We start from the raw sequence: 16,183 nt of genomic DNA, 5'->3' as shown, positions 1-16,183 counted from the left end.
GTTTCTTTTATGCAGAAAAAGTTGTTGGTATGCATTGTCGTTGGTCTCCTGCTCCTGCATGTTGCTTACTGTAGGATCGGGTCTTAGCTAAGTTGTATTTTAAATGATCTTCAAGGAGGTCAAAAGTCCTGCGATAGAGTAAAATACTACTCAGCACAGCTAAGTGTGACAGAACCTGGCCTTTATTGATCGGGAAGTTATTTAAAGAAATAAGATGACTGCATGGCTTGCGGAGTTGGTAATTGTAGTGGAATCTTTGGCTGCAAAATCACTCATTCAAATAAACAGGCCAATTCATGATGGAAAGCCTGGACTCTGTGACAGTTTCTCAGAGGCTTTCATGAGATGGTGAGTTATTGGTCTTGGTCCAGGCTTAGACTTTCCAGGGTCCTGGGGGAGTTACACACCCCAGGCCCAGATCATCCAAAGTATTTAGGCACCAGGGGAGTAAGGTGCCAAAATACCTGGGAGGCCCAGTTCCCATGGAAAATCAGCAGGAGCTGGGAGCGTATTTCCTATGGCCACTTAGAAGAATCACAGTCCTCGCTATTTGTCTCCCCCTTGCTCAAACCAACGCGTGGCTGCCGCTATTTGTTGCTGTGGCTGTCGTTTCCTGGGGGGAACCAAGGAATGACTGGACACAGTGGACAGCCAATGAGCTCCCTTGTTGTGGTTGCGGCAGGGCCTGGCTGCCTCTGCTCTTGCTGTACTTTCCTTGTGGATGAATGAAGGGCTGTAGCCTTCAGGCCTGTTGAGCCCACCGCTTTCCAGTGCTCTGCTTTCCACTTTCCAACAACAGCAACAACAAATCCCTATTCTACATGTTTGCTAAAGGACTGGTGCCATTCCACAGGGGGCCTACGTTGGAGCCAATGAGTCTAGTTTCTGCACTATCGCAATTAGCAAATGAGGAAACTCCTGCCATTGTTCAGAAGTGCTCTCAGTGCTCCGAGCACTGCGGTGCAGGGGATAGAAGTCAGTAGGAAGCTGGTTAAAACATTTAATGGAGGAAGAATTGACATGAACTGCATGTGCTGTAGGAAAGCATTCAGCACAAATGCTGAGCCATTGCATGGCTAACTATTGTATTCAGTGCTTAAATGATACGGTATGTTAGACTTTCGTCTGGGCTTATAGTTAACTCTTGCAATAATTGCCTTATTGATTATAATCATAGAAGTGGAGGACTGGAAGGGACCTTGCGAGATCGTCTAGCCCCATCCCCTGCACTCAAAGCACGACTAAGTAATAACCAGCCCAGCCCTGCCAGGGGCTTGGGGCTTCTGCCCCATGGGAGGCACCTGCTAGGGCTCGGGGCTTCAGCACCGCTCCTGCTGAAGGCCTGAGCCCCGGCAGGTGCGGCCCACAGGGCTGAAGCCCTGAGAGCTCCCTCCCCTCTGGGCAAAAGGTAATAATTGGAGATATACCAATCTCCTAGAACTGGAAGGGACCTTGAAAGGTCATCAAGTCCAGCCCCCTGCCTTCACTAGCAGGACCAATTTTTGCCCCCGATCCCTAAGGGCCTCCTCAAGGATTGAACTCACAAGCCTGGGTTTAGCAGGCCAATGCGCAAACCACTGAGCTATGCCTCTACCCCACCACCCTGCTGCAAGGCAGAGGTCCTGGAGAATGAGGGGGGTGGGCGAGGTGGGGCTCCGCGAGCCTCACTTTAACTGTAAAAGAGCTGCATATGGCTCGCAAGCCATGGTTTGGCCACCTCTGCTCTAACGTGTTCTTAAAAACCTCCAGTGATGGAGATTCCACTGCCTGCCTAGGCAACTTGTTCCAGTGCTTATCTACACTGGCTTTCCTAATGCCCAACCTAAGGGATGGATTCCGCAGTCACTGGAAGCTTTCCCTGAGCAGGAATGGCAGGAGTGGCGCCCTCTGGGGGTACCTGTATGCAAATGGTACAAGTTTGTCCTTTGTGTAGAAGGGAAGTCTGGGTTGTATTCCACAATGAGAGTTTCCTCTTCCAGAGAAGATCCTGCTGAAAGAGCAAAGGTATCCCCAAGCCCCCATGCTGTTCTCTGGACATCCTCACCTCCCATCACCCTCTTTTTGAAGGAGCAGGGCCCGTAGTGCCCATGCAATCCAGAGGCCTGTGGGAAATTCTCCTCAGCAGTGTAGCCCCCAGTCAGATACATGCAGCTCAATTCCCTCTGCACAAATTCTGGCTTTCCCTTGGCAGAATTTTGCAGTGGGCTCTATGTCTCTTTCTCAGGGAGACAGCCTATGGCTCTATAGCCATGATTCCATTTCCACGGGAGCTACACATACCCTGTGCTCCTCCCCTCAAACGATATCTGCTGCTCCTCTCTCCCTCCCATTCCCTCAATAGTATCCTCCTGGGTTGTCCTTGAGTGCAGGGTGCTGAACCCCCTAGCTCCTCCCGATAGGAACAAACAAGGGGGACCCTCACATCTCATATTTTTTCTGTCCTACATTGGATTTTTCTGCAGAAGGGATAAACACTAAAAATTGAATCCTGACACTAGGCTGTTTTATGCTGTGTTCCGGCCCTAAAGACACTTACTTTGGTGACACGTTGAAGAGAATCAATAAAAGAAATTGCGCTTATTGAGGAGAACTTTTTGGTTTTCAGTTCCTCAACAAAATGGCGAAATGTTGGACTCTGAAAGAGCTCCAGAGCTCTCCTGTGAGGGGATAACTCACATTTGCAGAGCACCTGCCTTCCCTAGGATTGGTGGCTTATTTTCCTAAATCTTAGAACGGAACAAAAAATGGCAGTTACGGTTCTTGAGAACGGATAGAACAGGAACCAGTGGCTCTAAAGTTATCTCAAAGAATTGGCCTCCATAAATAAGCAATTTTAGTAGTGACATTTTAACTGAAAAATGCTGCCATCTGTCACAAATCAATATCTCTGCACCTCAGAAAAGAAGATATAAATGCATGTAAGAAAACAGTGGAAAATGAGAGCAATGAGAGTTCTGTTCAGTATACATGATCACATATGTAATTTCTCCACAGGCAGAAAATCCACACAAGCTTCCTTATGGTGGAGCTTAATGTAATGTAGTGGTTGGGGGGGGGGGGGAGGTTTTTTGTTGTTTGTTTCTTTTTTAGTGATCCATTCCAGCTGAAACTTGTAAGGCTGAAGTATGTTAAGTATATTGGCTTAACAAAAATGATTGTGAGCATTGCTGGGGCAGATTGACAGTTAATTGTATTTTGTAGGGCCATAAAAATTCCATTTCTGCTGTGGAAAGTTTTAACCTCTTCACTACCCTGGAACTTGTTTCAAAGAACATTAACAGGGTTCATTTCCACTGATGGCTCCCGCGTGGTCTGTAACAAGATTTTTTTGGAATATGAACATTTTCTTTTTGCTCCACCTTCTAGCTGGACCTTGCTTAGGAAATTATTCACAGACAACATTTTTTTCTAAAATTATCTCAGTTCTGTGCTTTCTTATAATATGTAATGTTTATTTTGAAGCAAAGGTAAGATATTACTGAAAATAAAAGGAAGGTTATATATATATATATATATATATATATAGTCTACAGAAGGGTAAAAGTAGAATGGAAGACCTCCTGCAAGCTTCTCCATGGAGTGAGTGAAGGATATGACTCCATAATAAGGTTACAGAAATGATACATGGCCCAGTAACACATTAGACATTCTTTATTACAGATCAGGGGTGGGATTTTTCAAAAGTCCGAAGTGACTTAGGAGCACAGGTGTTATTGAAAGTTGGTGGGACTTGTGCTCCTAAATAATTTGGCCACTTCATAAAATTGCACCTCAACTCTTTTACAGACAGACCCAGATATTCAAATCCCTGTTTCTTAAAAGAGTTTGGGTGATGCAGTAACTTTGTTACATCACCTTTCTTTTGGGTAACCCATAATAAGTATCATTCAGAATATATGTAAACAACGTCCCTTTGAGTTAGTCTGTAAAAATGCAATAAAGTGGGGTTACAGTTCTTATCCCTCTTGGGAGTCTCTGCGTAGAAAATAAAACAGCTTGATTTGTGACTATTAAAATATGATAGCCCTTGAATGGTAATAAGCTTCAAAGCATTTTATTAATTAAATTCTATCTCAGAACAAAAGTACTACCAGTCTCCATTGCCTGCTTACCATAGTCCGAATCACAACAGAATAGTGGCCAAACTTTGATGATAATTTTCTGAAAACACACATGCTACATGATCTCACTCACAACCATGCATCTGTATTATGGAAGCATTAAGTATTAATGTATTAAGTATTAAGTAAGTCTAAACTTAAGGGTGGATTCAGATTACTGTGTAAAGTACTATTAAAATCCCTCCATTTCACATGCTAATGGTTAAATTTAGTCTCCAAATTTAGTCTCCACTGAGAGCCCCGATCCTGCAAAGTGTGCTGCATGGAAGAACCGCTTTAGTGCTTTTGGTGGAGACTCGTTGATTTGTCACACGGGTGCAGAGGTTTTCCCTGCATAGAACAACTTGGACCTTAAGCACATGCATTACTGAATAGAAATGGCTTAAAGCAGGGATCGGCAACCTTTGGCACACGGCCTGCCAGGGAAAGCCGCTGGCGGGCCGGGCCGGTTTGTTTACCTGCAGCGTCTGCAGGTTCGGCCAATTGCAGCTCCCACTGGCCGCGGTTCGCCATCCCAGGCCAATGGGGGCTGTGGGAAGGGCGGCCAGCAGTGGGAAGGGCCACTTCCCGCAGCCCCACTGGCCTGGAGCAGCGAACTGTGGCTAGTGGGAGTTGCGATCAGCCAAACCTGCAGACGCTGCAGGTAAACAAACCGGCCTGGCCCGCCAGCAGCTTTGCCTGACGGGCTGCTTGCCAAAGGTTGCCGATCCCTGGCTTAAAGTATATGCCTATAGTTAAACACTGCTAAATTGGAGCCTAAATTCAAACATTAAAGTGTGAGGAAGAGATATTTTAATCCTGCGTGTTGTATAATATCTAGTGATTTTTGTGTGTTTTCTGGAAAAATAATGTGTAAAATTTGATGGACAATGCCGTCGTGCTTTTAAAGGTAGTAGGGAACATCCAGCAAGGACATTTTTTGTTCGCATTTTGTTTACAAGAAGTATTTTATTAGTGAAGTGCTTTGAACTTTACTTACATTTAAAGTGCTGTCAGCTCACAAACCGTCAAAACCTCAAGTTATGTTTTCTTTACCTTGAGACCCCACAGAGAGAGAGAGGGAATTTCCTTTTGGATGTGTCTGCAGCGAGGTACAGCTTCACACGGGGAAATGGTGACACTGAGGAACAAGCCCACAAGTAAACAAGAGCCAGAGTTCCAGTGTAGACATCTGATCGATAAAGCCGGCTTCAATGGCCAAGATAGCTCTGACGCCAGCTGAAATGTGGCTGTTAGAAGTTGTAGCTGCCTGCAATGATAGTTGTTAAAAATGTGGCCTGTACCACCATTGAGGCAGGCAGTATAGGGCTAACATACTTCTCTTTTTGAACAAGCATGGCTCTGTCCAAAAATCCCTCCTGATCTTGTTGACAGCACAGAAAGGGCAGCATGCAAAAAAAAAAAAAAAGGAGGAGGGAATAGGCTATTTACTTAAATTGCAGGGGATGTGACTTTCTGTCCATTGCCCCTGCTGTCTGGTGAGTGGTAGAGCCTAATGGCTGGAGGCGAAACTAATACTTGGCAGTGGATAAGACACAGAGCAGGCTGTCTTGTAATAGAGGCTGGCTAAAGTGCTTGCTTTATGTCAGGGTTGCCAGATGAGTTCATCTTTTCAGGATTTGTTTGAATACGCTGAGAGATAAAAGAATGAAAACCAATCCACCTCTGCACAGGCAGCCACTTTGTTTAGCAGGGGATACTGCAGAAAGCGAGGCTGTGTACCGGGCACATAAAGAGACCCTTTAGAAAGCTTTCCGGAGGCACAGCCTTTTCATATGAACCTTTTCACTGTCTCCTTTCAGTGTGTTTTATTTGCCTTTGGGCCGCAGACGAGTTTCCTTTTCAGCTATTGCATGGCTTTTAAAACCCATTATTAGGCCACTCACCCCCAAAGAAAAGTGGGATTGCAGGGGAGACTTTTAGCTGCCTTGTCCGTCCAAACACAGTTAACTAAAACTAACATCCGTCTCTGCTCTAAACATAGGGGATGTTTCACATACTTTTTCATTGCTTACCTCCCTCCTTTTTGGATATCCTTGAAAGGAACTGAAATGAGGGAAAAAGAGATGAAGTGTGTTGGCTGGTTGTTTTGGATTAAAGATATTGAGTGGGTGTGTGGATGGATGTGTGTGTACACACCCGTTTGGAGGTAATTGATTCTCAAGTTTTGTCTGGAAGTTCTTTTAATAAAGGCATCTAATCTCCTGCCTTCATCAATGGTGATATAATGATTGATTAGGAACATCCTAGTTGAAAAAAAGTCCCTTGTTTACACTACTCCAGACAGGGAAGAGGAATTCCTATCAAATTATTGCATATTCTTGGAAAGTATGCATACTATTGGGGACACTAACAGCCTGCTATTAGAGCTGGAAATTGATGTAGAGCGTATGCTGCATTCCTTCGTCGTTGGTTTTATTGGACAGAAGGCAGAGCGATTTGCAGTAAAGAATGGAAAACACCTATTAAAAATGTCTAATGCTGGCTGTTCTAAAGGATTTTACTTTTAACTCAATGCAAAATCAAATTTTGAAGTTACCCTCTTTAGTTTGTAGGGAAATTTAGGGTTAAGTGGTAATTTCTGAAAAATATAATAACAAAAACTACTTACCTAATGGGCAAACAGGGCTTTGCAGAGGTTATGAGGTTAAACAGATGCAGAACTCTGTAATTGCTACCAGGCTCCAGACTTTACAGATGAAAAGCCACAAACTTTACTGTACTCAGTCTATTGGTATGACTAAGACTTAATGTGGGACAACAAAACTTAACAGTTGGTGTGGGGAGGGGATCAGGTACATAGGGCATCTCAGATACGTGATATTCTAGGGGAAAGATGATCTGGAAAGCTAGCAAAAAGATACCGCTTTTCTGCACAGCAAATGCTGTTTGTTTACACTGTACACCATGGAAGATTTAATTACAAATGAAATTCAGCTGCTCAATACCTGCTTTCTGTTCTTTCTACTACAGTTCTGTCTGGTAGTCATCCTCTGCTCTCCTCGTAAAGTTTAAGCATGTCAATAGAAATATATAACTCTTTGTTTTGGTATTTTATAAAGAAGGAAATGGACATGCAGACCTGGAACAAAATGGTGTTCTCACTGGATGGCAATAGACAGGGGGAAATTGCAGTGTAAGGCCAGGTTGGTTATACTCATTCCAAACTCCTTGAATTCGGTGGGTTGTACAGACATAACCGAGGACAGAATTTGATTTGGCTGATAGTGTTTTGGAAATCCTTGATTGGATGAGACTTTAGTCAGTACAGGTTTATGTTAATATCACTGACTGTATTAATGCAGTTTTGCAAATACTGCAGTAATACTGCGAAGAGGTTCAGAAACTTCTTTTTAACCAGTTCCCTAAGTCTTACAATTACTATTCTTCATTCTGATTAGAGATTTGTGCGGTTGAAGAACTTGCTATGTCGTATTTGGATCTAAACAGATCTTTTTATGAGTCAAAATTAACTTTGAATCTTCTTCCCTTACTCACTCTTCTAAAACTGCATGTTCCCATGACTGGTGCCTGGCAAGTGATCATGACATGTTTTGGGAAGAGCAGAGTCCAGTTGACAGTATTTATTGATGTGCTTGGATACGTGTTCATCACGGAACTGTGGATGAAGTCATTATTCTTCCAGAGTAAGCATGCTGATCATTTAACTCCCCCATAAGCCATGGGCTGTAGGTTCTTTCGAGATGGTAAAGAAGATAAAGGCTTTTGGTCAAAGGGTTAAAGAAAAAAAAATCTTCAGTGTTTACAAATTCATTGTGCTGTGAACAGTCTGGAGAACTTGGAAGGGCTCTTTATGCTATAGTGACTCACTGAGCTGTTTCCAGCCCTGTAGGAAGATGGAAGGGAAATTTGCTGGAGTTGGGATTCATTTTTTGCTTTGGAGCCCAAAGCAAACAGGTTGTAAGGGTGCTTTTGTTTATGTAGGTCAGTGCGATGTGTCGAGCCAAAGGGCTAAGTTATGTGATTGTGCTGGATGTTACTTCCTTAGAATAATTTTCTTAGTTGAACAGGAACTTTAACTTCCGCCCAAAGGTTTGACAATTAACTGTATTCAGTTTGACACAGCCTCTCCGTGCTAACGCTCAGTGTGTCAGAAGGCAGTGGCAGATCATTTATAGCTAGGCCTATTAATTTCTAACGTTGGACTTAAAAATTGTAGTCCAAGAATGGGATATGCTGTTTAGGGTTTAGGAGATGGTGAAGGGCTAACCTTGTGACTGCCTGTGAGCTAGTCAAGAGCTGAATAAACCTCTCTCTTATCTCTGGGTGTGTGCATGTGAAGAATGGCGGGGGATACAGTTTTAAAGACATCATCTGTGATGTATAGAAGAAAAACATGGGTATGACGTCAATGTAAATGTAAGAACAAAAGACTCCCATTTTCTCAGTCCAGCCTATATAACTTGCTGATTTTCTGGATTCAGGCTGAGATTTTCAAAGGCACCTAAGTGACTTAATCAACTAACTCCCGAACTCCCTGATGCCATTCGAAAACCGCAGCCCCAACATTAACCTCTCGCTAGTTATTCCATCATGCAGCTGTTTGTCTTTTGACAGTGATTCTTATTGTGAAAAGAAAAAAGATCGATAAGCAGTCATTTAAACTTATATTGTCGTTTTCATTGTGACAGTAGTTCTGATCGTTCCACTGCTGGATTGAAACCTTTTCATAATGGTAGGGGTGCCATAAAGTTGGACAAAATTTTCCATCCGATTGCTGCTAAATTCCTGTCTAAATTAAGTGGCTTTTGAAAGACTGACAAGGGAGGTGACACACACCAAGGGATGGGTCAGTGGTTATGGAGTAGCCTACGAATGGGGAGATCTGGGTTTAAGCTCCTGTCACAGATTTCCTGGCTGAGTTTGGGCAGGGAGCTTAGCCTCTCTGCAGCCTAGTACCCCTGCTGTAAGAAAGGAGGATAATAGTATTTCCCCAGCTTGTATTGTGAGGCTAAATGCATTAAAAATTGGGAGGTGCTCAGACGCCTTGGTAATAGGGCCCATAAAAATATGTAAGATAGAAATTCAGTGTTTGTTGTAAGACTCCTGTGTCAAGCGGTATGGGCTCAGTGTGTTTTGGGTGCTGTTTCCAGAGCTGTGCTATTCTGTGCTCATTACATCGTTATTAGGGACCTAATTCACAGCTAGCTTGAACACAATTCAAGGCATCGTAATCCATAGTACGTATTCAGAAGCATTGTATATGGTGCCGAAGATCAAGCACCGTTCAGAAAGGCCCTTCTTCTTCAGCTTGGGCACTCATTTTCTCAGGCTGGACAGTGGACGTTCCAAACAGGAAGCACAAAAGGTATTTCCAGCACAAATAGGAGAGCACTTTTAATAGTCATTCCCCTTTTAATTGCTTCAGCGAGGAATGGGCCAGCCTGCGAGGAATGGCGGCTTGCATTAACTTCTAGCCCAACCTCCCCTGGTGCTAATTACGGAGCTAAAAAAATAAAACCTGAATCAGTACTAGCACATGCTCTCATTTATTTTATTTATTAGCGTTTCTAAGGGGTCCGTCGCCATAGTAACCTAGTGCCATGCAAATATTCGTGAACTCCGGCTCAGAACCCACGTAAGTATTAACATCCCTATTTCACAAGTAGGGGATGGAGGCACAAAGGGTTGGATTTTTAAAGGTATTTCGGCACCTATCTGTAGAAATACCCTTACGAATCGGCCCTGAAGTGACTTGCCCAATCAGTAACAGCAGACCGGCTCCGTTGACTTCAGGAAAGCTACGGTGACTGGTGTACATTGGTGTAACAGAGCTGGACTTGGTATGCCATTTGTTACAAAGGAAGATTTTGGTGGAATTTGGGCTCCTGAGTGAGGAAGCTAAATATCAAAGGTAGCTAAGGAATGGTGAACGCGTTAGTGAGAAACGGGTGTATTTATTGCTAAACTCACGAATGTCTTATTTTCTGTATATATAATACCCGATACCAACAAAATTAACTTACCATTGGCGGTATTTCCCTCCTGTCCCTCCTCTTTCCCCCATCGCCAGTTTAAAGATTCTGAGTGTTACTGGATGGGCGTTGGGGTGGAGAAAAGGGGGGAAGCTGCAGTGAATCCAGTGTGTGTTTACTGCTCAACCATCCCACTTGGCCTAAATGTAACTCCATCCCCACCCTGACTCCCAGGGAAGCCAGAGCTCTCCTGCACTCAGTATATATAGAAACACAGTGCTTACGCTAATGCACACCAACTTTGAGCTTTCTACAGCAATTTCCTTTGTCTCCTTGTTTTGGATTTTTAGCCACAGAGCTGGGATTGGGAGATCGAGATATGTGCTGCCACTTTCTTTTGTTCTTGTAAGACATAACCAGCAGTGGCTTTTGAATTAACCTTTCTGTTTTCCCTTTGTTGGCCAGGCCGTAGTACACAGTGGAGCTGGGGACTTCTGTTTCCTTGCAGATTCACCAAACCTCACTGATTGTTTCGAAGATTTATTTGATTCTAAGGCTGTTAGGAAAAGACTAAAAGAGCTACATCTGTATACATTGGCGAAGGGCTTGTCTGCACACACGAACCGTAAAGCTTTAACAGTATAGTTAAAGCAGCCCAACCCCCCTAGTGTGGATGCAAGGGAAGGGGAATATACTGTATTGGTATAAGGCACCTTCATACCAGTATAACTGTGTCCACGCTGGGGGATGTGCCAATTTAACCACTTGAGTAGAGAATCACACCCCTAACTGAAATTGTTAGGGATACAGACCAGGTCACAGAAATGATTCACAGGATAGTGCAGGTAGTAATGAGATAAAGAGAAAGGATTTAGGGTGGTACAAGGAATATCACTTGGAGTAACAGGGCAAAAGTAAGAAGGGAGAAATTAAGGCTGAATATCTCCCTGGGGTGGGGGGGAACCCCATTGCTAGGGGCTGTACAAACTAGAGTAGAAAATGTACTGTTGAGAACAGTCATGGGAGCTGGATTAACTAATAGGTCTTATGCATCTTCTGTTTCTAAGATCCTGAGAAGAAGAATCTTATCTGAAGTACATCGCCTGTGTAATGTAGGAGTAGATTCAGCCCCAGGATCCTACCTTGTCTTTCATCCAAAATGTTAGTAGCTTGCTTATCAAAGGCACTCGGACGAATTTTTTTGTTTAAGTGTTAGAGCTACTGAGGGTGCAGCTTCTGAGAAATCCTGTTTACAACCAGAGCAGTCGTGGAGCCAAAAGATGCTTTTAGCCCTGCCTAGCCTTTTATGGAGGAAGTTGGAAACCAGGTTTCAAAAGCTGGAGGACTCTGAGGGTGAAATCCATGCCCCATTGAAGTCAACAGGAGTTTTGCCCTTTACTTCAGTGGGGCCAGGATGTTGCCTTGAATTTTTGAGCACTGGCTTGCTCCTTTGTAGAAGCCACCTTAAGTAGCAAGGAATCATCTAGCAGGTCTCGTTCCCCACAATGAAAATGCCTTCAAACCTCCCGGTGGGGACTCTGTAGAAACAGGGCTGAAGCTTCTGCCTGGCAGCCATTCACACGGCTGCATGAGTGTGTTGGGTCCTGGAGATTCTATATACAGATGTCTGGGGGATGGGGAGAGCCATTCTCATGCTTCTGTTGAGGTTGGTGCCTGTGACAGCTCATGAGCGTCTACCTAAAGGGGCATTCCCCATCCTTGTCTTGCAGTCAGTGCTTGCAGCCAGATTTTTGCCAGGCTTCTCTATGTTTAGAGGTGGAAAAGCCCAATTACCTACCATTTTTCTCCTCCTTCCCGCTTCCCCCCATTAAAGTTGTATAGTTACAACTCAAGTTAAACTCTAACAAAGCAGCTTAATTCAAAGCCTGTTAATGGGAAGGAAAGCCCATTGCACTCCAGTGTAATTTGAGAATGAAAAGAAATGGGGCTGTAGGCCTGTGCTTTAAATCCGGTGCCTTAATAGAGTCTCTGAAGCAAAATAATGGCATCACCCTGTGTGTGAGTTAATCAGACTTGATGGCATGAAGGCAGAGAGGTCAACAGGCCACGGTCTTGTGATATATTGTCAGGGAGCTTAATGCAGGGTATAGAACAAGGCTGGCTCAAAGCAGAGCTCCTTGCCGGGTTTATAGCTCTGGGACCCTTGCCCAGAACAAGAATGTTAGGCGTATTTTATACAGAAGTGGCCAAGTTAGATTGGTTATGAAAAGACCAGTCCCCACATGCAGTAACAAATGAAGTAATTGTTTTCTTTAATTTTTTGTTTGCTTATTTATTTAAGCATGGCACTTGTAGCTAAACATAGTTTTGCCAACAAAGTAAACCATTTAGGACTAAACAAATCCGAAGCAGAAAAATCTTACTCCAAAGTTAACCTCCGTAAAAAAAAGAGCTTTGTATAGGTGAAGGAAAGGATGCATAGCTGACTCCTCTGATGGGTTTAATCTGTGCACTTCATTAGTATTTTGAATGCCGAGAGAAGTCTGATGTGGAGCACGTATGCTGTATATGAGTAGTAGCTGGAAGATCTAAGCTAAAGCTAATTGAAATGCAGCTGACTCAAATAGAATGGAGACTATGGATGAAAAATCTCTGTTTATTATACGGTCATCCTTGAAATCACAGAGTGGATTTTTGGAAAATAGCCTGTAAGCATCAGGATTACGTGTTTGGAAAGAGCCTGTTTCACCTTTGAGGGCCCCTTTTAGAGATGTGAATTCCTGTGCAGTTTCTAGAGGCACTGTAAATAGTGATAAGCATGAACTTTAAAGGCGCCTCCAGCTGTCCCAATACCTCCATTCTTCATTGAACGTGGCTCAGAGAAGGAAGAGGCCTTCCTGTTGGTCAGGAAGATGAGTAATTCAATGTTATATACAAATATTTGTATAGTTTTATGGAAAATATTATACCCTTAGCATGAAAGGGTGCCTCACATTTCTTGTTCTCACTAGAGTGACACCAGAGCCTTTGTCAAAGATTGTTAGCTAGGAGAAATCTTCCAGAATATACTTGCATTCAAATCCTTTACCTCAGGGGTAGGCAACCTATGGCACGGGTGCCGAAGGCAGCACGCGAGCTTATTTTCAGTGGCACTCACACTGCCCGGGTCCTGGCCACTGGTCTGGGGACTCTGCATTTTAATTTAATTTTAAATGAAGCTTCTTAAACATTTTAAAACCCGTATTTACTTTCATACAACAATAGTTTAGTTATATATTATAGACTTATAGAAAGAGACCTTCTAAAAATGTTAATGTATGACTGGCACACGAAACCTTAAACTAGAGTGAATAAATGAAGACTCGGCACAGCACTTCTGAAAGGTTGCCGACCCCTGCTTTACCTTGACAGGTAATAACATTTCATAGGTATATCCATGCATTACCTGTCAATATGAGTTTGCCTTTGAAAATCAAGGTACATTGGTTTATATGTTCAGTTGACTATGAAAGTGAAGGCCTGGCTGAAGAAACTTCTGTTTTCAAAAGTGAGTGGGAAGAAATTTCACAGATATTTTGTGTCCTTTAGTCTCCTAGATTGTCAAAGGAGAATATTAATGTTTAAGTTAACATGGGAGTTTATTCCCTGGTAGTCTGATAAAAATACTTCCCCCCTTCCTCTGACATCAGGTGTAACATGAAGGAACTTGCTGTGGTTCTGTTGGTACTTGAGGAAAAGTGCAGTTGGCTGGCAGATCTGTGTGATACTAAAGTCTGAAACCCTGCACTTGAGTCACGAGAGCTGTAGGACCTGTGACCGTCCTCACCTTTAATATTGAAAAGCAAACCATTAGATCCCAGGCTCCGGTGTCCCAGGACAGAGCACTGCACGCTGAGACTTTTAGTTTCCTTGACCCCTACCCATATGTTAAAGAGGAAGATCTCTACTGTCGGCTAGGTTCCCCCTTCCTCCAAAAAATTTAAGGGCCTGTTAATGTCACTACTCATGTGAGTTAATATGACTCACCTGACTCAGTGTTGCATGTTCAGCCCCCTAAGTTGTAATCAGTGCTACTAACCAGCTAAGAGTTTGCACGTCCTGTTACATTTTTATTTTGTTTCTCCCAACCCACCACCCAGTCTGACCTTCTTGGTTTGTATCATCCTCCTGCTAGGTCTTGTCTTTTGGACTGTAAATTCTTTGGGGCAGAGACCGTTGTTTATATGTCTGTATAGCACCTATCACAGTAAGTTTGCTTGTGGCCTTTACGTGCTATCACAATACAAACATTAAAGTGTATTATGTGGGATCTGCGGGATCCTGACAAGTCGCAGGGATGGCCCTGGTCTAGGCACAGAGGGGCTGCTGTGGGATTGACTTAGCTAGGGGGTTCTTTCCTTCTGTCATTTTCAAGCGATAGTAATCATTAAATGGGTTATTTATTCGTGTGTGGCTCGAAATAGGTCAATGCTATAGCAGCAGCCTTGAATGTGTCTTTGCTTTTTTTCCCCCACAGATGCCAGTATGTCGCCTGATGCCATTAAGCAGAGCCACTGGTGTAACGTTGCCTACTGGGAACATCGGACTCGTGTGGGACGCCTCTACACAGTGTATGAACAGTCTGTCAGTATATTTTATGACCTACCTCAAGGAAATGGCTTCTGCCTCGGACAGCTAAACCTGGAAAATAGGAGTGAGACTGTTAGAAGGACTCGAAGTAAAATCGGCTATGGGATTTTACTTAGCAAAGAACCGGATGGTGTGTGGGCCTACAATCGCAGTGAGCATCCTATCTTTGTCAACTCCCCAACACTGGACATTCCCAATTGTAGGACTTTAATAGTACGCAAAGTAATGCCTGGCTATTCGATAAAGGTATTTGATTACGAGAAGTCTTGCCTCTTACAGCACGCCACGGATCTGGATTATGCAGATGGGCCCTACGACCCAAACAGCGTTCGGATAAGCTTTGCTAAAGGATGGGGGCCATGTTACTCGAGACAGTTCATCACGTCATGTCCTTGTTGGTTGGAGATATTACTCAGCAACAATAGATAACAATCAGCCTCTGCCGAAAGGAAAAAAAAGAGAGAGAGAGCGCGAGAAACACAGACTATCCCAAATATCATCTACCTAGATTTAATATAAAGTTTTATATATTATATGAAAATATATATTATACTTGTAATTATGGAGTCATTTTTACAATGTAATTATTTATGTATGGTGCAATGTGTATATGGACAAAAAAAGGAAAATGCACTTTGGCTTATATAATTCTTACAATACAGATTTAAAAAAATTATACAGCAAAAATAGGAAAAAGCCCTAATTTTGATGTATGGTTTTGTGAAATATTATTAATACCAGACAAAAGCTAATACCAGTCACTCATTGATAATAAAGTATTCGCATTATAGGGGGGTTTTATTGTCTTTTTTTTTCCTCCCCCAAAGAGGGAAGAACAGTTATTTTTCTGTCTTTAAATAAAGTTATGAGCAGTCTCTCCTCAGGCATTCTGGAGTCAGTTTAGATTTTCCAGAGTGAAGATTGCAGGCTCGAATCCATGCCAGTTCATTTTTTAAAAAATCCACTCCTTTCTGACTAGAGGGCTCCAGTTGTCTCCAGTGCTTCATACATGAAGGGAGGCCAAGAGCAAGAGGGTGAAAAAAAGGATTAAAGAAAATCTGTTTAGAAATGTAGCTTTGTGTGCTGGTCTGTATTCCAGCTGGTAAAACAAGTATGCTGATTGGGATGTAGTGAAGGGTGTATGTGTGTGTACACAGATTTAGCAAATTAATGGGTGACAGGATTGATGGACAGGACAGAATACAATCAGGGGCCTGGTCCTAAAAGACTAAGTCCACCGGGATCAGTTTGCAGTATCAAGGCCTTGGAGCTATTCAGTCTCTCTCCAGTTCTTAGTGGAGAAGCCCAAGATTTGAAAAAGCGACTGGCAGTTTTGGGTGCCTCCATTTTTGGAATGCACAACCTGATATACCTTGAAGCAGCCTGAATTTCAGAAAGCTGAGAATGGGCGACAGGGGATGGATCACTTGATGATTCCCTGTTCTGTTCATTCCCTCGGGCACCTAGCATTGGCCACTGTTGGAAGACAGGATACTGGGCTAGGTGGACCTTTGGTTTGACCCAGTATGGCCGTTC

General features: G+C 43.2%; 1 protein-coding gene across 5 annotated transcripts in view; it reads left to right on the top strand.

Annotated features, from left to right (window-relative positions):
* The window catches only part of SMAD6 (SMAD family member 6), a 325,135-nt gene extending 309,700 nt beyond the window's left edge, over positions 1-15,435 (top strand). For all 5 annotated transcript variants that reach the window (XM_039491441.1, XM_039491442.1, XM_039491443.1 and 2 more), the window contains one exon: positions 14,535-15,435. In XM_039491441.1, coding sequence (XP_039347375.1) covers positions 14,535-15,076 — 542 coding nt within the window. In that variant the 3' untranslated portion in view covers positions 15,077-15,435. The remainder of the gene's footprint in view (positions 1-14,534) is intronic.
* Positions 15,436-16,183: the final 748 nt, after the last annotated feature.

Source organism: Mauremys reevesii, linkage group 10 (genome assembly GCF_016161935.1).
Source record: "Mauremys reevesii isolate NIE-2019 linkage group 10, ASM1616193v1, whole genome shotgun sequence".
NCBI lineage: Eukaryota > Metazoa > Chordata > Testudines > Geoemydidae > Mauremys > Mauremys reevesii.
Note: the sequence above shows the minus strand (reverse complement) of the source record. Positions and strands in the feature narration are given on the sequence as shown.